We start from the raw sequence: 21430 nt of genomic DNA on the forward strand, positions 1-21430 counted from the left end.
GTGTCTCGTTGACTTATTATTATATAATTAAAATATTAATTGGTAAAAGTCTTCAAACGTTGCTCGAAGTCAGAATATACCGACTGCATTCTTAATTTCCTATGCATACATATTTAAATTTCCACTTGAATTTCAAAGAATGAAGGAAATTGATATGCTACAGTATACGGTTTACCTAACTCGGATTGTGTCTCTTTTTTGCACTCGACACATTATCACTTTGTGCTTCCAATATTTTCTTGAATCACTTAATCCCCTTTCTACAAAATATTACTTTCATCAGATTTTTTAACTCAAAATTTTCTTGACTCGATATAAATTCGTTCGAACTCAATTTTTACCATCCATGATAACCTATTTCTGCATACAAATGTTGGAGATTGTAACACATTTAAAGAAAGTACGTAAGTACGATTTTTAATTAATATAGCTCAATTCATTTACACCCCAATTTAGAGCAGAGCAATCGAAATGAAACTTTTGATTTTAGTTGACAGACATGTTCCAAGGGGTTTCAATAGAATCAGTGCAGCAAAATATGCTACTCAAACTTGAGAAAAATTTTAATTTTGGTGCTACGTTGAATTCCCAACTGGAATATATATATATATATATATATATATATATATTTGTCCAAGTTCCGTTGAACTTGTCAAATTCGCACGGTATGGGTATCAAGCACTTAATTATGAGAAAGGACAATTGCGACGTCTGTGGTTGTAGGTAGGTGTTGTTGGCTCTCCAATTAGTCAGCTCAAACATTTTAATTTTTTTTTTCTTGAGGAACAAACAGTTTACATTTACTTCAGCGCCAGTCCATTTAGTGTAGTAGTGCTATAGTCGTTATTCAACTACCACTAGGAAGAATAAGCACAGCCTCCAAATGAGAAAAACACAACTGATAATCCATTTGGATAAATAGATTTGAACAGAAAAAAAAAAAAAGGAGACTTTATCCCTTTATTTACTGTGGAAATTTTAAGTGAAAAGAAATGCAAAAAAGTACAAAGAAATGACAATATTAAATTCTTGAAAAAGGTTCCTTAATTATAACAAGATTTCGAGTAAATTTGAGATTCACAGACATCTCTCTCGACCGTTAATTATGTTCTTATACATATGTAAACTATTTGATTAATCTCCTAATCAAAACATCATTCTTCTATTCTTATCCTTACATATTAGGTACTGTCGCCTATATTATCTGATTTTCTTTCTCTTCTAAACCATACGAAACACCTAGGCTTAGCCATGGATCATGACCAAGTCTTACATTTGCAAATGTCGGTGTCATTGTGTGTGACCCGTGTGTGAAAATATTTATGGATTGCGCATCCATTCTTGCTGTACATTAGCAGCGTATTTTTGGCTTGGTCTACAGCCAAAGTGGACTTCTTGGCTCCTCACTCCTCAATACGTGATGGATCAAGAGCTGACAAAATCACCCAGAAGACCAGGCAAGTAACACAGAGTCACCGTCTCACTATCTTTCTCGTAAGACGGTGTGTGACAAGGATATGCTTCAGATTTTTCTTGGTGTGTGACTAGGAGTTTACACACATCTATATAAGAGTGTGTGTTAGGTTACAATTTGCCATACTTTTCTGCCATCTTTCTTATACAATAATATCTCTGAGCTCAAACTTCTCAGCAAAGCTGTAGATTGTACGATAAACCAATTCAAAGCCCACCTCCTAGCTAGCTCGACATTTATTGCCTCAGGTATGTTTCGGTCTTTAACTGTACAGGTATTTAGCTTCTAGCCGATGTGATCATGCACCTTTTGTTGTGCTGCTCCTACATCAGAGTTTATGGAAGTAGTTATTACATTCTTGAAGTTTCTTAATTGGTCAATAAAACTACTTCTCGTTTTCCTTCTGTTATTGTAGAAGCAAAAACCTTTAGAACCAGAAAGAAATTAGTGTTGTTAAAAGTCGATTCAATCGTACTACACTTTGTATTATGATATGTTTTAAAGTGGTCCGTGTATTTTATGATTTATCAATCACTAGTGGATATTAATAGAGGGATACGTGCCATTCTAATTAAGGCTGTCAATCGGCCTCTATCTATAAAGTATTAATACTTCATGTTATAATATGTATAATTATAGATTATACATACTATTATGTCTCAATCGTGTCTAAACCTAGTAAAACGCAATCTCGATTCATATTTAATTCGGATTTAATATTCATGCTCAAACTTTGTTCGACCCAATTAAACATAAAATTTTTAATCGACTTTCTTCAGGGCAAGCAGACTCGGATTCGAATTGATCTAAGCCCTATTCACAATCATAATTCTACTAGTACATAATCTAATATCAAAAGTGTAACAAAGGGTTTAAAGCCTTCTTTGACAATTAGTACTATTATATAAGAAATGTTTTTCCCTTTCCTTTTAGTAATTCTTTTCTTTACCCTTTCGATTCTATTTGCTTTCTCTTCCTTACTTTTTTTTTTCCTGCAACAACCTAATTCTACATGCTCTTAAAGGAATAATCAAATCCCACGTCCAACCGAAAGTAGTGCTTTAATGCATGGTCTTAGCTCATTGTATCAAGAAAATTGTTCACAACAAGGGAGCTTTGACCTGGTCAAGTGAGCTTAACAAGATCCCTACAGCCTGAGTTTTCACCTCTATACAAACCAAAATAGACATTTTAAAAGAAAGGGTATGAGCGAAAGTTTAAAAATCCCACAAAACAATTAGAGTTTATTAGGCATCTCTAACTCTAATCACAACATTCTTTTTTTTGGGTACAGATTGACAATCAGCCTCTTTCCCAAAGAAAAAGTCGAAGAAAAATCTAACTTAGAATTTCCTCGTGGATCTAACATATGTTTCCTTCGTTAATTATCACTGAGTTGTGTGCCCAAATGTCTGTATCGTCATGATCAAGGACATGCAACAAACACAGTTTCTTCTTTTTTGGTGCGTAACAAAAACAGTTGCTGCATAAATTGGAGTCACTCACGGTGGACCACTTTATGGGACGGAGATTCTAGCTCTCTCCTTTCAACTCATATGCTACTACTAATATTTTGCCGGTTCACCATTTTTCTAAGTAAACCATGACAGCTACTTTCCAATTCATAATGGTCAATGAAATAAACTCCTGGTTTTACTTTTATTTCGTTTTGACAAAAATAGTGTGAAACGTGGTTTGACTGCTAAAATGGTTATAAAGTGGATGCAATTTCTGATCATTTACATAAGAAGTAGCTCTACTGATTCTTCATTCAAAATTGCGCCTTCTTTGTTATTTGATTAAGCATTCAAAAGTGCCCTTTTATACTAAAGTTTTCCCTATTAATCCAAAATCAAGACATCACAATTCACAATGCTTGAATGCGTATCCCCAACTTATAGATACATCACAAAACACCCATCTCGTCCATAAGTGCCATTTCTCATACTTTTCCACTCTATTTTTTCAGTTTTTGCCCAATCAACAATAAAGAGTTCCTATCATTTCTATTTTTTTCGGGCTATAAAAGCCTTCAATAATTTCCAGCAAGAAGGACCCCTCTTTTGCCCTATATGTCACTCTAAAACAAGGAAACTAAACAAACTTCTCTGCCATACCACAAGTAAAAGGGACCTGCGTGCAATATTTTGAGTGTTCAATTTTTACATCTGTGTGCTATTAATTGCATATATTGACATGTGACTAAGGATCACTGCCAATTAAGGAGATACTATGAACTTTAAAGTGACATCTATCAGAATATGACAGTGTGATTTTTTTACTTTAGACAATTTACATAAGACTTTGAAATGTGGCACAGGTGCACTTGTAGCGGCCCTCTTTATCTCTTCTCTCTCCGTACTTGTCTTGATCTTATCCACAAACATGATTGAGTATGAAGTTTGTCTACTGCCAAGAAAAATTTAAAAAAATCATTTTTTGCCACACATCCATTTCAGAATGGAAAGTACCTCAAAAATCAAGAAAAATAGTTTGTCACGATTTCAGCGACGTTTTACATATGAACGTGACCAAAAGTTTTGTAGCAGTTTTAGATCCATGATAAATACCTTTTGCCACAAAAATACCAAAGTTTCTACATTCATCACAAAAAATCCTGTGATCTATGTATTACTAGTAAGTAAACTCAAAATTTAAGGAGCATAGACATGCGGAAGCAATAGTATGATTTCCTATTAGGGGAATTGTACAATGTAGAGGATCCCTTACTTTTTTACACCAAAAAAAAAAGTAGACAAAAAGATTTGACAGGGCGGCTTTCTTTTTGGAATTTCGTCTTTTTTTTTTTACCGAAAACAAACAAGAAGAAGACAGAAAGATTTGACAGGACGGCTTTCTTGGGATCGTCCGAAACCACTTAAAGTGGCAGGTCATATATAATTACAAATAGTAGGAGGCAATAACCATTGAGCCAAGCTCAGTGGTTTTTCTTGGGATTTGGACATTGTAGCGAGATATGTAATTGGTGCTGCGTCGAAGGATTTGGGTGGAATATGCTGTCATATGTGGTTAGACTCCATTCTCAACCGTGCATGAAATGAAACTGACGGTTTAGGAGACTTAGAATCCATTTTTAGAGGGACAACTTATAATTTCAATAACATTATAGGCCGTCAAATCTAACATTTGATTGCAAACATCTGTCTCAATCGAAATCCAGTTACCCTCTAAACATCAACTTTTAGGTATTCTTCCATCTAAGCTTTACTTACATCACTTGATTGCCCTTTTTCATAATCTAACATTTATCAACTTTTTTTTGTTTAATTTAATTTTTCAAAAAATAAAAATCTAAACGTTACAAGGTCTGCCCATCTAATGCCCTTAAAATACTCTTTAACTATATTCTTTGTACTTTCATCTTTCACAAAAAAGGAAAGCTAGTAAATGTATCCAATTGAAAGATGAAATCGAACGACAGTAGTAAAAGGTGACGTGTCGCTAAAGGACAAAACAGAAAAAAAGGGGTAAACATTAGAAAAATTATGTCCATTTCATAGTGCAAAAACCACCAAGTTTCTTTTCTCTGCCCCGGATATAATAAATTTTTTTGTATTATCTATATTATTGATTATATTTTTTCACTGTTTTTCTCTATTAGTTATGCCCGAATTTTCCCTGCCCCGGATCCGAAACTTTTCAACCATATTGGTTCACTGACTGAGGCGCGAGCCACTTTCATTTATTAAGTTAAAAGCTCTATATATGTAATTCTGCACCTTCTCTTCAGTCTTCATTCCGCCACCATTCTCTGAATCATTTTCTCTAGTCCAATAGTACCAGTCTAGATTCCTTCATCACTTCCAACCCATCTTCTTCTTTCTAATCTTGTTATAGGTTAAGTGCTTGACAACGAAAGAATCTTGTTTTTGGACTAGAGTTCCAGAGAATGTGGAGGCTTAAGATTGCTGAAGGCAACGGACCGTATCTATACAGCACCAACAACTTCGTTGGCAGACAAATCTGGGAGTGGGATCCAAATGATGGCACTCCTGAAGAACGAGAAGCGTTTGAAAAAGCTCGCGAAGGGTTCAGAAATAACAGGAAAAAGGGAGTTCATCCATGCGCTGATTTGTTCATGAGAATGCAGGTAATGATCTTGATCATAACAGTCGACTTTTCTTGATCATAAAACAGGTGATATTGATATTTTTGTATTTTTTTTTTTTGGCTTTCTTTGCAGCTTAAGAAAGAAAATTCCCATATTGATTTGGGAATCCCACCTGTTAGGCTGGGAGAAAATGAAGAAGTAACTTATGAAACAGCTACGACTGCTGTCAGGAAAGCTGTGAGGTTAAACCGCGCAATCCAGGCTAAGGATGGCCATTGGCCAGCTGAGAATGCAGGGCCGATGTTCTTCACACCACCACTGGTAAACTTGAGATCAAAATCACTTAATTTTCAACCAGAACTTATAAAAAAAGAAACTCATTTCTCAACTTCAGCTGATATTTATAAACCTGTTACTTTCTGCAGCTCATTGTCCTTTACATCAGTGGAGCGATCAATACTCACTTAACATCAGAACACAAGAAAGAATTGGTTCGTTACATCTACAACCATCAGGTAGGTTAAAAAAAGATGATCTCACACCAAAATCCCGTTATTTCAGCAAGGGAAAAATACATGTTCTCGATTTGTATTACCTGTTTGATTCAGAGAACTGTGTTTTGCCTGTAGAATGAAGATGGTGGCTGGGGATTTTACATAGAAGGTCATAGTACTATGATGGGATCAGCCCTTAGCTACGTAGCTTTACGCATACTTGGTGAAGGACCGGATGATGGAGATGGTGCAGTTGCAAGAGCTCGCAAATGGATCCTTGACAATGGTGGTGCAACTGGAATTCCGTCATGGGGAAAGACTTATCTTTCGGTACATATCCTATTCCAGAATATTCTTTTTAACTTTTTACATGACCAAAAAAAAGGAGAAAAAAAACTGTAGTCAGCTGATTTCTTTGTAAATACGCACTTATGGATATATGGAAAAGTACAGATTTTCGGATCAGTTGACAACTCTGAAATGGTTCAGGTTCTTGGAGTGTATGATTGGGATGGTTGCAATCCACTACCCCCAGAATTTTGGCTTTTCCCAGAGTTTTTTCCTTACCATCCAGCAAAAATGTGGTGTTACTGCCGTACGACGTACATGCCTATGTCTTATCTGTATGGCAGAAAGTATCATGGGCCGCTCACCGACCTTGTCTTGTCCTTGAGACGAGAGATTCATGTGAAACCATATGACCAAATTAACTGGAACAAAGCTCGCCATGATTGTTGCAAGGTCTGCCAAATCACTCCTAGAATTTCAAGTAACTGAAAAATCAGTTAGTTATATGACTAACCTAATTGAATTACTTTTGAATTTAATTAGAAAGGTGATTTTTAGAGTACTATGGCTGGCTGATCGCGGCCTACCTGTACCTACCTTCTTTTTGTTTTCTTTCCTTTTCGAGATCAATTTCAATGAGATCATAGGAATTGTTGATTTCAGGAAGACTTGTACTATCCTCATTCCTTCATCCAAGATCTTCTCTGGGATACTCTAAACTATTGTACTGAGCCATTTATGAGACGGTGGCCGTGTAACAAGATTAGACAAAGGGCTATGGCAAAGTCAATAGAGTACATGCGTTATGGTGCAGAAGTGAGCAGATACATAACTATTGGATGTGTCGAAAAGGTTAGATTTATCATAATTAGAAAAGAAAAAAAAAACTCGGCTCGACAATTTAAGCTAATTCGACCAAGAGTATGCTTGGACAATTATGTTAAATTGTTCTGACCAAGATTAGCATCTGTGCTGCAGAGTTTACAAATGATGTGTTTTTGGGCACACGATCCTAATGGTGATGATTTCAAGTATCACCTTGCTAGAGTTCCTGACTATTTATGGCTTGCCGAGGATGGAATGAAAATGCAGGTTTGTTTTTTATCGCTAGAAGTTCTAACTTGAGCTGAAAATGACCGATGGGGGACAAATTTCCGTTTAATGAATACTGGCAACCATGTCAAAATCCAAGCCTAATTTTTTAATGTACATTAATTTTGTAGAGCTTCGGAAGTCAGGTATGGGATTGTGTTCTTGCGAGTCAGGCAATTCTTGCGAGTGGCATGGTAGATGAATATGGAGACAGCCTCAAGAAAGCACATTTTCACTTGAAAGAGGCACAATGCAAAACAAATCCAAAAGGGGACTTCAAGAAAATGTATCGCCACTTCACCAAAGGTTCTTGGGCCTTTTCTGATCAAGATCAAGGTTGGGTTGTCTCAGATTGTACAGCAGAGGCACTAAAGGTAATTTTGGATTGATATCCAATAAAGTCAATTAAAGAATAATTTTTCTACCAAACCTGTCTTGATCAATATATTCTTGTATGCAGTGCCTACTACTTTTCTCTCAAATGCCACAAGAGATTGCTGGAGAAAAAGCTGATGTTGAACGCTTGTATGATGCTGTCAACGTTTGCCTATACTTACAGGTATGAAATCCATTATTTCTTTGACTTTTTGTGGGATTCTTTTGTGCTAATCCTTTAGAGAAATAATGAAAGAAGAGGCGTGTTGGGAATTAACATTGAAATATAAATACGTTACAATCTTGATTATCAAATGTTTGTCACTTGGAAGTTTGTAATTGGCTTCTATAGTTTCAAGAATCCATTTTCTAGTTCTAGAAATCATATTTCAACTGTCTAATAATTTCTTTTGTTTTTCTTGGTGTTAAAACAGAGTCCTGAAACTGGTGGCTTCTCCATTTGGGAGCCTCCAGTTCCTCAACCATATTTGCAACAATTGAACCCTTCAGAGCTGTTTGCTGACATCGTTGTGGAGCAAGAGTAAATATCGTTATCCCCACCTATAGCTTACAAAATATTCTTTACTCTTTTTTTTTTTTTTTAAAATTTTTATGAATCATCAAAATTTATTGACTTTTGCTATCATTCTCCAATTTGACAATTCAGGCATGTTGAAAATTCTGCATCCATCATCCAAGCTCTACTGTTGTTCAAACGTCTGCATCCAGGCCACAGGGAGAAAGAAATAGAAATTGCTGTTTCCAAAGCTGTACATTTTCTTGAAGGAAAACAATGGCCTGATGGTTCTTGGTAAACTAAAAAAAATCAAATTAAATTGCAAGATTAATTAAATAATAACTATACTTGGTTAGTTTTGACAAAAAAAAAAAAAAAGCTAATTAGATTCTTGTTTGATAGGTATGGCTACTGGGGAATTTGCTTTCTCTATGGCACTATGTTTGTACTAGCAGGATTTACTGCTGCAGGGAAAACATATGAGAATAGTGAATCAGTTCGTAAAGCGGTTAACTTTTACCTGTCTACTCAAAATGAAGAGGGTGGATGGGGAGAATGCCTTGAATCTTGCCCTAGCATGGTTAGTATGCCCATCTTGTTATACTACCAGATATTCATTGTTTTACCAGCTGAGGAGAATTTCATTATTCTAGCTAAGCAATACTCACAAAAGAAAAGTATTTCAATTATTCATTGCAATTCTATGCTGGTTTTTTTTTTTGATGTTTTGATCTTTTTACAGAAATACATACCTCTAGAGGGCAATAGAACAAATTTGGTTCAAACTTCTTGGGCCATGTTAGGACTAATGTTTGGTGGACAGGTAGGCATCTATTTTCTTTCTATAGGTGTAGAGATTAAATGTATATAAATTGCTCATTAAATGCATTTATGATTGACATTTTTCACTAGGCTGAGAGAGACCCGACACCATTGCACAAGGCAGCCAAACTGCTAATCAATGCTCAAATGGACGATGGAGACTTTCCTCAACAGGTATACATAATTTTCAATTGGCTTGGAAAATTATGCACGCTACATATTCATAATAAATGCTTTTGTTTGTGCATAAACTACGTATTTGAAATGATTTTATACGTGTTTTCACAGGAAATAACAGGAGTGTACATGAAGAATTGCATGCTTCACTATGCTGAATACAGAAATATTTTCCCACTTTGGGCACTTGCAGAATACCGTAAACGTGTTTGGCCATCCCAAAGAATGTAAATGTGAGCATAGATTGCAAAAGGATTGAAAACGAAATGTTGTGATTGTTGTATGTGGATCTATCAAATTGGTATTAATTCCACGCAAAGTTTTATGATGTATTGGAATAACTAGTTCAAGATTTTCCAACATCTTTCTTGTTTCTTAGCAATAAACCAATCCCACCTACCACTACCCTCCTAAGGCTCCTATCCAAGAAGGAGAAATTTGAAAAGTACTGTCTTGTTTGCTAGTGATCATTTGTTTTTGTTTATGTGTTTGATTGCAATGTGAATCCATAAAATGTTTTAAACAATTTAGCAAGCGAAACTACGTGTTAAATCATTCTGTTGGCGGGTGGTTTCAGATAATTTTTTTAAAAAAAGTTTAATAAAATTCAAGTCTGAAATATGGACTCATAGATGCTGAAAAGAAATAAACAGGAATAACTGTTCAATAATTAGCCCTACTACAACACTACTTATAGGCAGAGATAAAATCCTAGAAATAAAAGGAAACAACTTGAAAAAGCGAAAAAGATGTTAAAAATACTAGAATGAGCGATTGATTGCTCCTAAAGTTAGCTCTACCTGTCCATCCTAATGACCAGTGTTGGCTATTCTGGTCATGGATCCCACACTAAGTACAAAATCCACACGTTGTTCCGAATGGGGTAAATAAGATGGTGTTGGATTGTTGTGTTTATAACATGATTTGATATATATATTTATATAATTTTATTATTGTTGTTATACACGTAAATTTTATTTGTACATATCAAATGATTAATTCATAATGCCATCTACTTATATAAAGATCGATTAAGCATGATAAAAAGCAGCCACCTGCTCATGGTCCAATCAAAACACACTAACACATGGTAACTAACAAGCAAATGTGGAGTTTTATTTTTTAGAAAACTCATAGCTATATCTAGTAGGGAAGAGGGGGATGCCCAATAATCAAACATGTATCCAAGTACAATTAAACGATTCCTCATACTTTGACCAATCCTAACTTAAATTTGGCCGGCCTATTCACTTAAAAAAAACATTTTACTATTCTTTTTAGGGGAAATTGCAGAAACCTCGTCTGACGTGGATGTTTCTGACACTTGCACTCACCTCCCCTATGGTTTAAAATATTACACTCACCTCTTTTGAATTTGTATTTATTTTCACATATTTAATTTTCCTTAAATACAAAAACCTATCAGTTTCCCTTTCATAAAAATATTAGTGAAACACTTTTTCAATTTTAGTTACAAATATTTATGTATTTAATATAAATTAAATGATTCAGAACAAAATACCCATAAAGAGCCAATACTTTATTCATGTAATGGAGGAAAGTCATAAAGAATTAATACTTTATGGGCCATTTCTTTTTTTAAAAATATTTAATTTATATTAAATATATAACCTATCGGTTTCCTTTTTGTAAGAATATTACTGTAACACTTTTTGAATTTTACTTACAAACATTAATGTATTTATCATAAATTAAATGTTTGAAAGTAAAATACTCATAAAGAGTTGGTACTTTGAATAAGTAATGCCTATTTGCCCATAAACTATACCCCTTAAAGTTTATTAATTGTTAATTGATTTATAGTACTTTGTCATTCCTTTGTTAATGCTACTTGGCATGTAGCACAAAGGGCAAATCTGGCACAAATTTCTCATTTCACTCCCTAAAACAATATTTTAATCGCCTGGACTGAATATGCAAGAATCAGTAAGTTCAGCGGAGGTGAGTGCAATTTTTTAAACCACAAGGGATGTGAGTGCAAGTGTTAAAAATCTCAGGGGAGGTTTTTGCAATTTTCCCTTCTTTTTAAATAGCGACGCGTCACGTGCTTGCACATGTAAATGACATATGTAGTTAATTAAATTCTTTAATCAATGAAAAGTAAATTGTACAAAATTATGGAGCTTTGCTCCATGTTTTCTATAGGTTCATCACAATAAAATATGAATTAATCTTGTATACATTGTCAGTATACACACCAAATCCTTGTATATATATCATATGTGGAAAAAAAAGGTTCATAGTCAAATTTGAATTAGGTGTACCATATGTGCAAAAAAAAAAGAATTCAAATTTAAATTAGAATTAAATAACATGTATCTAAATATTATTGTATACTGTCAATGTACATGAGATTAATCCCAAAAAGAAATAGGATGAGCAAATTATCCAGGTAAAAACATTAATGGATCAAAAGTGTAAATTTGGCCGCTCAACTATTAATAGTATGATTTTACACACTGAACTATCAAAAGTGTAAATTTTGGATTATTCTATCTAATTTCACGTTGACTCTGATAGATCTAACTATTAATAGTGTATGTCTTGTAAATCGCATGGATCCTTAAATCTGACAGAGTTAACGATGGAATCAAACGAAATGGTATAAAATTTACACTTTTAATAATTCATTAAGTAAAAACATATTATTAATAATTAAATGACCAAAACTCCACTATCCAAAAATTTAGTAGCTACTCAAGTTATTTGCTCATATAAGATTGTTTCTCGTATGTTTGAAGTTGGCGATTTACTCAGTCAGTATTGCAAACGAGCCGAGCTCGAGTCGAGTTTTGGCTAATCGAGTCGAGCTCGAGTTAATTTTGTGAAGCTCGAACTCGAGCTCGAGCTCGACGAGCTCAAAATTTCAAGCTCGAGCTCGAGCTTAAAAAATAAAAAAAATAATTATTATTTTATTTTTAAAAAATAAAAAATAATTTTTTTAAAAAAAATGAATAAAACAATAATTTTTTTAACAAATAATAAAATATTAGGGATATATATGTAATTTTACTATTAAAATAAAAAATAAAAAAAAATATATAATTGAGCTCGCGAGCCGCTCGCGAGCTAACGAACTTAATATTTTTGAGCTCGAGCTTGAACTCGAGATCGAATTAATTAGCTCGAGCTCGATATTAACGAGTTCGAGTCGAGCTCGTATTCAAGCCGCTCGGATCGCGAGCACCCCTACTCCGGTACCAAATCCTTGTATAAAGTGATGACTAATTCAGCGCCACCAAAACAGAGACAGATCAGATCTGGACTTTCACATATAATTTGTCGACGATTTTGTTTCTTTTGCTTCTGCCTTGCTTTTGCACCGCATTAAGTAATGGATCAGGCGCCGCAGAGGTTGGTGAATGGTGAGAGTCCAGCTGTAGAATTCAAAAACATGTGAAAAAAAAAAAGAAATTTGTCATTTGCCATTCAAAATAGTGAATCGAAAGGACTACCTTTTCTTGAATTGACATGTCAATAGCTTTTACATTCACTTGTCACATGTGCGGAGAGGTAATTATTCTTCACATTCACATGTCACATTTACAAAGAGATAATTTGAATTCGAATAGAAATTATATTTAATAAAACCTCCCTATTAGTGTAAAGAAAATCTTTATGCCGATGGTGCAAAAAGAAAAGGAGTTTTCTAACAAATTTGCAGTTAATATATTTTAATGATACCTAACCTACAATTAATAATATTTTCTAAATTAATTACACTTTCAGAACTAAATTAACACCTAAAATCTCTCTTAACGAGTGTCGGTTGTGCATCTATTAAACAAACTCAAAAGAAAAACATGCTATTTGCTTTAACCAAAGCAAAGACATGATTCTCCATGGTTATACTAACTGCACACCCTTATCTTTTTGCTTTTCTCAATCCTACCACAGCAAGTAGAAACTAAACATTCTTTATTTCATAAAAATATTATTGTTATAGGACAAATTTTATTCGTCTATAATCTATATCAACTCATTGTATGACAATATCACCTTGTAAGTATGTATAAGAAGTAGAACAACCGAACACAATTGCATCGCTGCTACTATTGGTCTTCATAAAGCTTTCAAAAAACTTTCTAAGAGGAGAGAGGATTGCGCAAGGATTCAAACATCATGTATGTCACCACAATTTGATCAATGGAAATATATATTATATAAAAAATAATAGATCTTAATTCATCATCGTAAAAGAATATATAGGAATGTTTCTTCATAGGTCTAAACTAGGTGGGTTTTTTAATTATAAGTTTTTTTTTAACGTAATCTTTTCTATTATTTGACACTCAAGAAATTTGTACAAACTTGGTATAAAAGCAAAACAAACTTCCTAATGAAGGAAACTGCATGAAAACATCACCTATATTTATACAGAGTATCTTATATACACTAACAATAAATGTACTGTCAACTCTGAATGAATGATAACTAAATAAAATTTGTATTATAAATTTAATTTCTACACACGTTATGAATTTAATGATTATAACGTATACACCATCGATATATTTAAGACTTACTTTATTTATAATCGGACAAACAACCTGGACAATCAACGCATTGATCAAAATTCCTTGCCGGACTGTCAATGAACGAACTTGGAGGTTTGCTTAGTCACTAGTTTCCGGTACCGGAGACTAGTATCAACTATGAAGTGATCACTAATTCAGCGCCAACAAAATCGATGGAGATCGAGACAGCTATAAAGCTGTAGCAGATATGGTCAACAGTTTACTTTGTGGATTTTATGTATGTTTCTTTTGACTTTTACCACGTTTCGAGCCGTCCTACTTTATCAGGTGCTGCACCAGCTGCTGAATTGCGAGAATCCAGGGGTCGAAATTTAGAAAAATTGTGTACGAAGAAAAATTGCCATTGCAAATAGTAGTAGTGATTCCTAAAGTTGAGAGGGTCAAACTCCGAGAGTATAAGAATTATAGTAATAGTAGAGTTTAAAACTAATAAACATGTTTATTTTAAAAATTCATTTTTTCTTTGTTAAATGTGCTTTTAAATGTAAATTGTGCTTAAAATTTGTAGTGAAAATTATCTTTGAATTAACATTCATATTTAACTTTTATTAAATTTAATATTGTCTTGTGAAGGGTAATGATTATGAACTTTCAATTATTTAGGGAAACATTATATGATAGGAAAGAGAATTTTAAAAATTTTTAGGGTCCACAAATAAGAAACAATTTTGAAAATTTCTAAACTTTCTAAGCTTAAATCATAATTTTTTTTAAAAAAATTGCACCCCTTCGCTACATGTGGCTCTGCCAGTGGTATATCACATGATACTAATTGAGCATATTTAACAAGAAAATTGCTATTTATCGCATGTACATTTTTTTTTAGAAGACTTGTAATTGCGAGATAGCTATCGCATCATTGCATGTGAATTACATAATTTTACGTGCAAAGAATATTTTCAACCAAAAAAAAAACTGCAATTTTTTTACTTCATTTATTACTAAATTTCTTTTTGAGTAGCTACTACAAGTTTGTTCACATACAAGTCTGTCTTACTCTTGTAAATAGGGAAAAATGCACTTTTCATGCCCAATGTTTGGAGTGTTGGATAATTTTGTCTCTAAAGTTTTGATCAAAACACATTTCATCCTTGTAGTTCTATAATTTCGACCAATTTCATTCTTAAAGTTTCATGTAAACACATTTCATCCTCATAGTTTCATAAAATTGACCAATTGAGGACAATTGAATGATTGTTAACTAATTTGGACCCAGTATCATTACATAACTAGCATGTTCTGTTGATAATTGTATTGTTAATACTTAATTTGATTATTAATTAAATTATATAAATAACAATGAGTGTGTTCGGATAAGAGATTATTATTTTTAAATTTGCAATATAATATATGTGAGATAAAAAAATTAGATGATAGACAGTCAATTTAAAAAATATTTATATGATACAACAAAACAAAATTTTGCAAATAAATGATAATCTAAACAGTTCTTTCTTTGACGTTAATATTTTTCTTCAATTGGTTGCAATGGCATTATTTGAAAGATTTATCCAATTGGCTATAATGGAGTTTATTTCTTCTCCAAGACTTCGTTTCCTCTCAATCTTTTTGTTCAATTTATGATTAAGAAGAGAATAATGGTGGCTGAAAATTTTTTAGTTTTTTTTAATAAGAAGGTGAATTAAAAAAATGATTTTTGAGGTTTTTTGTTGATCCAATATTTTCTGAATTTTACTAATGTGCATGCTATGGTCAAGTAATGATATTCTATTCAAATTGCTTGACAATCCATCAATTATCCTTAATTAGTCAAATTTATAAACTTATGAAGATGAAATGTGTTTGCATGAAACGTTAAGGATGAAATTGGTCAAAATTATAAATTATAAAGATAAAATATGTTTTGACTGAAACTTTGGGAACAAAATAGTCCAACACCCGATGAGGATGAAAAGTGCATTTTTCCCCTTGTAAAGGGAATAAGCGGAAAATCAACTTTTGTGCCCTTCGCGTATTTAAAGCCATAATTTTCAGAAGACGAGGTTAACAAAATGATACTGTATGCTCCAGACATACTCAGTTATGGGGACAAGAGGTTTGATTAATTTTCTTACAAGTTACAGTCGTTGGTAGAGCTAGGATTATCGGGGAGGGGGCCCGATGTACATTGTGTAAAAAATTGTTTCTTTATGTATGTCAATTTTAGAATTATAGATTGCATGTTAACTGTTTTTATGGACGCTTATTTTTTTTTATCCAATCTAGATATCTAATTGCAAATTGGAGAAAAGTATTTATAATTAAAATTTTATATAATAAATTCTTTTTCATCAGTGGACTTTTTGACAAAATGATATTAATAATTAATTTAACAAAACATAATAAGGAAGTTATATGCAATAAATCAAAATTTGCATTAATATATCAATTAAATATAACTACTCAATTCTTCATCTTTTTATTCTAACAATATTATGGGGACAAAATACAGCTTGAATATTCTGTAATATCAAACTTTGGAGAGCAATCATACATCAAAGTGCCAAAAAGAAGTAAATAGATAACATTACTAATTAGCTATAAATGTTGGTTTTAAATTTATAGGAAGAGAATTTCAAAAATGTACTTCTTAATAGTTTTCTTGTTTTACACATAAAATATCAAATAAATTTATAATGAATTACTTGATTTTGAAATTTGGCTAATCAATAATGAAAATTAAAATAAAATATTTAATAGAAAGGCATACATAATTTAACAAATACGAGATTTTTCTTAAGAAGATGATAAAATTTTGACAATGTAAACTGTAATACTAAAATAGTTAATAAGAAATAATCAACTAATAATAATGCAAAGTAAAAAATATTCAAAGATGAAAGAAGTTTAGAATTTTCATAAGGCAAAACCTAGGTGGAGGGGGGGGGGCAATGGAATTTTATCAAGATTTTGTGGAGGGGGCAAAAGAAAGCTCTCTAATGAAATTCGTTAAAATTTCCTAGGGCCTAAAATGAAATCTCAAAACTTAGGGGGCAGCTACCCCTCCGCCCCCCTACTCCTTCCGCCACTGTAGCTCAAATTAATGTGTAGTTTTTGTACTAAAATTCCTTCTTGAGATTAAATGTATATAAATTGCTCATTAAATGCTTCTATGATTGCCATTTTTCACTAGGCTAGGGGAGATCCAACACCATTGCATCAAGCAGCCAAACTGTTAATTAATGCTCAAATGGATGATGAAGATTTTCCTCAATAGGTGTACATAGTTTTCAATTGGCATGACAAATGATACGCACCGCCTCTTTTTTTTTTGTGCATAAACCACGTAATTGAGATGATTTTATACCTGTTTGCAAGGACTAGGGGTGTACATGAAGAATTGTATGCTTCATTGCGTAGAATACAGAAATATTTTCCTACGTACTTAGGGTACTTGAGGAGTATCATAAACATGTGTGGCCTTCCCAAATAATGTAAATATGGGCATGGATTGTAGAAGTATTTGAAAACAATTTTGTGATTGTTGTATGTGGATGGAGTTCCACTCAAAGTTGATGTATTGGAATAACTAGTTCAAGGTTTTGCTATAAGAGAAAATGGCTATTGTGGTTTCTCATCTTTGAGGTCTTGGCCAATTTAGTCCTTTACCTATCACTATAACTATTTCAGTCCCTTATCTTTCTTAAAAAAAAAAAAGGTCAATCAAGGACTTTTAATGGAAAATTGAAAATATCTAACGGAATTAGTCACATGCAATATATGTGCATGGTTAAAAATAATTATTTTAGTCCATTATCTTCAAAGTTGTGTCTAATTTTGTCCTTTTAATAATGTAAACCCCCATTTTCACAAAACAAAATCAATATAGGACTTTTGATGAGAAATTAAAAAACCCTAGTGGAGACGATTCTATGCATTATAAGTCTAGCTTTGAAATTTAAAAAAAAAAAGAATAAATAAAAGACACAATTGGACACAACTCTAATGATAATAGAGTAAAATGGTAATTTTTAATTGTGCACACATTGTGCATGGGATTGGCTCCTTTAAAAATTTTTAATTTTTAATTTTTTGTTACAGGGTCTAGATTGGCTTTTTATAGTAAAGATAAGGGATTATAATGGTTGCGGTGATAGATAACGGACTAAATTAAACAAAACTCTAAAGACAAGGGACCAAAATGGCTATTTTTCCTTTGCTATAATGCTGAGTACAACAGCTTTCTTGTTTCTTAGCAATCAACCAAACCCACAAACCCTACCCTTAGACCCAAAAGGAGAAATCTGAAAAGTAGTATTTTTTCTAGTGATGATTGTTTTTGTTTTACGCATGATTATAATGTGAATCCATAAAAAGTTTTACATAGAAGTACAATCAACTGGCAAAACTGTACATCAAATCATTTTATGGATAGGTAATTTCAGATAATTTAGGGGGGTTAATGATAATTTATCTTCTTAAGGCATATCTTGATTCTCAATTTAACCCATAACCTTTATTTTTTTTATCACTTAACCCTTTAGAAATAAAAACACCCCTCTATTATACTAAGCCTTTGTTTTCAAAATTTTTACTTCCTTTAATTATTGGACTTTAACCTAAAATTTGAGTTTAACCACTCTAATTGATGCTAGTGAAGTTTCACAGGAGATGAGTATGTGTATTAGAGAATACACTAACAATTGATTATTTTTTAAAAATGGCAAATAAAAAAGATCCCAATAAGCAAAAACTCATTATAGGAGGAATAATGGAAAAAATATCCAGTACTAACATGTAAATGTGTGATTTGGTAATTGAGATCAACGGTATAATTATAAGGAAATAGGGTAAATTTTTTTTTCATAATTTGTTAAATTAGAAAATAGATGAAATTAATTTGTAAAAATTATATATAGTTTTTCAAATTTGGAAATTAGGGCATGGATATTCTAAAGTTTTTGTTAGAGAAATTTATTATTTTTTAGAAATAAAAATTTAAAAAAAAGAAAACTAATTTGGAATAAAAAAGGGAAGAGAGAAAAAAAGGAAAAAAAAACACGGGAGAGGAGTTTTTCTATCTCTCAGGGGGTTAAGTGACACAACATAAAGGGTACGGTGTAAAGTGAGAATCAAGATATATCTTAAGGGGATAAATTATAATAAGCCCTAATTTAGAGAAAAAATTTTGATCAAACTCAAGTCTAAAATATCAATGAATAGGACTAATAGATGCTAAAAAGAAATAGATGCGATTAATTGTTCAATAATATGCCCTATTACAACTGCACTTACAGGCAGAAATAAAATCCCAGAAATAAAAGGAAACACTTGAAAAATCATATTAAATATAGTAGAATGAGTGATTGATTGATCCTAAAGTTAGCTCTCCCCTCTTCATCCTAATGGCCTGTTGGCTATCTTGCCGTCGCACTACGTCCAAAATCCACCAGTATGTTGTTCCCGTAACATGGGAATGTGGTAGCTAGATGTGGTCGTTCCGAATTGTTGTGTCTATAACATGATTTGGTATATATTTATATAATTTCATTATTCTAATTATACACATAAATTTTCTTTATATACACCAAGTAATTAATGTATATAAATATTAAATAAACAACAACTTATATAAGGATATACTAAGCATTGTAAAAGGTACAAAAACCGAATCCAACAGCACCTGCTGCTGGTCCAATCAAAACACACCAACACCTAGTAACTTACTACAAAACTATATCTGGGGAAAGAGGGGGATGCCCAAGAATCAAACATGTACCTCAGTACAATCAAAAGACTCCTCGTAAATTGACCAATCCTAACCTAAATTTGGCAGGACTAATCATTTTTAGGATATTGCAATGTTTGAATTTTTTTTTTTTTATGGTAATAAGACATCATGTGCTTTGCATGTAGAAATAATCCGTCTGGTTAATTAAATTCTTTAATCGACAAAAAGTAAATCGTACAAAATTACAGACCTTCATTGCAAAAGAATATAGGATTGTTTCCTCGTATGTCTGAAGTTGGTGCTTTACTCAGTCACTAGACTCCAGTACCAAATTCTTGTATCAAGTGATGACTAATTCAGAGCCACCAAAATAGAGAGAGATCGAGACAGCTATGGACACCAAAATATAGAAGTGATGGCCAAAATTAGTTTACTTGGACCTTCACCTAATTTCTTGCGATCTTGTTTCTATTTCATTTTTTTGGTAAGAAAAAATTTGGGTGGATTCAGTCACCGTCACAGGGCAGGACATGTTTTCGGGACTATAGATCACTTATAAAGATTCTTACAGATCATCTACCAATATATCTCTCACATTGATAGTGAGATTCAAATACACGATCTTTTACGAGAAAGTGACTTGTCTTTACTAATTGAGCCAACTTGTGTTGTATTTTTATTTCTTTTGCCTTGCCACATTTGCACAGCATTACTTAATGGATTAGTTGCCGCCCAGGTTGGCGGATGGTGAGAGTCCAGCTGAAGCATTCAAACATTTACGAAGGAAAAAAAAAACTGTCATTTGCAATTGCAAAATAATGATTGCATGTATACCAAATGATATTACGTGTGTACAATCATATATAAAAAGGATTAATCGTTCTTGAATTCCTCGTGTCAATCGTTTTCTATATTTAGAAGTTGAATAGAAATTATACTATATTTCATGAAATCACCTCAGTATTGTAAAAAAATCTTTGCATCGAATACTGTAGAAGGATAAAAATAAAAAGAATATGTTATTATTGATTTTTTTTAAACCAGACACCTTAGGTTAACAGGTACGTACACAGACTTTATTAGATTAAATTAGTGTTTTAACATAACTCTTGAATTTTTTTTGCTGCAGGTGGAATTTGAACTCTCACCTACAACTCCATGAGAGACTTAAGACTCTCTTTGATGGCCACTGAGCCAAGTTCAGTGATTTCCAATTGATACTTCAACTCTGTGAGAATCCAATTGAACCATTCAAGGACCGACTCAAATTGAATTATCATCAAATAAGATCAGATGGTGCATCACGCATTCATGTAGACCAAATCCTTGCATCAAAGGTACACTGATTCAGTGCCACCGGGTAGATGGAGACAGCTATGATGCTATATCAGACATCAGTGACGGAGCCAGGATTTTTTCCTTGGGGGGGCCAAAATTTTTTCGAACAAAATTACCTTAATATGTTATGTTTAAAATAATTTTTATTTATTTAAATATATGACATCTTAAAATATTAAATATTAACTTTAATTATACAGGTATGTCTATTTCATAAATATATAACATAGTCATAACTAAAATTAAGACAAGAAATAACCTTTGATTAAATATCTTATAATATCACAAATATGTCACTTGTACAAAAACAAATATATAACTATTTTCAATTAAAAAAAGATAAAAGTTATGTTAGCATACCTTGAAATTTCATCCTCTTTTATTAAAAATAAATTGAGATTTACGTTCTTTTATAGAATTAAATTCATGTATAATTGTATCAATGCTAAATTTTCGAACAACTTCCTTTTTTTATGTATATTGTTAGGCAATCATTTTAATTATAAAGGTATGTCTATTTCATAAATATGCAGCATAGTCATAACAAAAAT

The 21430-nt window shown here is 32.5% G+C and overlaps 1 protein-coding gene across 1 annotated transcript; it reads left to right on the forward strand.

Moving 5' to 3' along the window:
• The first annotated feature begins 1611 nt into the window (after positions 1-1611).
• On the forward strand, positions 1612-9673 carry LOC113712492 (dammarenediol II synthase). The gene is made up of 16 exons (XM_027235947.2): positions 1612-1722; positions 5333-5585; positions 5679-5867; positions 5972-6061; positions 6176-6370; positions 6530-6781; positions 6992-7180; positions 7307-7420; positions 7552-7794; positions 7881-7979; positions 8230-8336; positions 8463-8606; positions 8715-8892; positions 9055-9135; positions 9225-9308; positions 9423-9673. Exons 2-16 carry the CDS (start codon positions 5385-5387, stop codon positions 9540-9542), a joined length of 2286 nt encoding a protein of 761 aa, XP_027091748.1. The 5' UTR covers positions 1612-1722; positions 5333-5384; the 3' UTR covers positions 9543-9673.
• Positions 9674-21430: the final 11757 nt, after the last annotated feature.

This window comes from Coffea arabica, chromosome 10e, assembly GCF_036785885.1.
Source record: "Coffea arabica cultivar ET-39 chromosome 10e, Coffea Arabica ET-39 HiFi, whole genome shotgun sequence".
In the NCBI taxonomy this organism is placed as follows: Eukaryota; Viridiplantae; Streptophyta; class Magnoliopsida; order Gentianales; family Rubiaceae; genus Coffea; species Coffea arabica.

Excerpts from the sequence above, each read along its gene's own strand:
- LOC113712492 (XM_027235947.2), top strand. The coding sequence starts at position 5,385 with ATGTGGAGGCTTAAGATTGCTGAAGGCAACGGACCGTATCTATACAGC. Across the intron at positions 5,586-5,678 it reads ATTTGTTCATGAGAATGCAG|CTTAAGAAAGAAAATTCCCA; the intron begins GTAATGATCTTG and ends CTTTCTTTGCAG. Across the intron at positions 8,607-8,714 it reads CAATGGCCTGATGGTTCTTG|GTATGGCTACTGGGGAATTT; the intron begins GTAAACTAAAAA and ends CTTGTTTGATAG.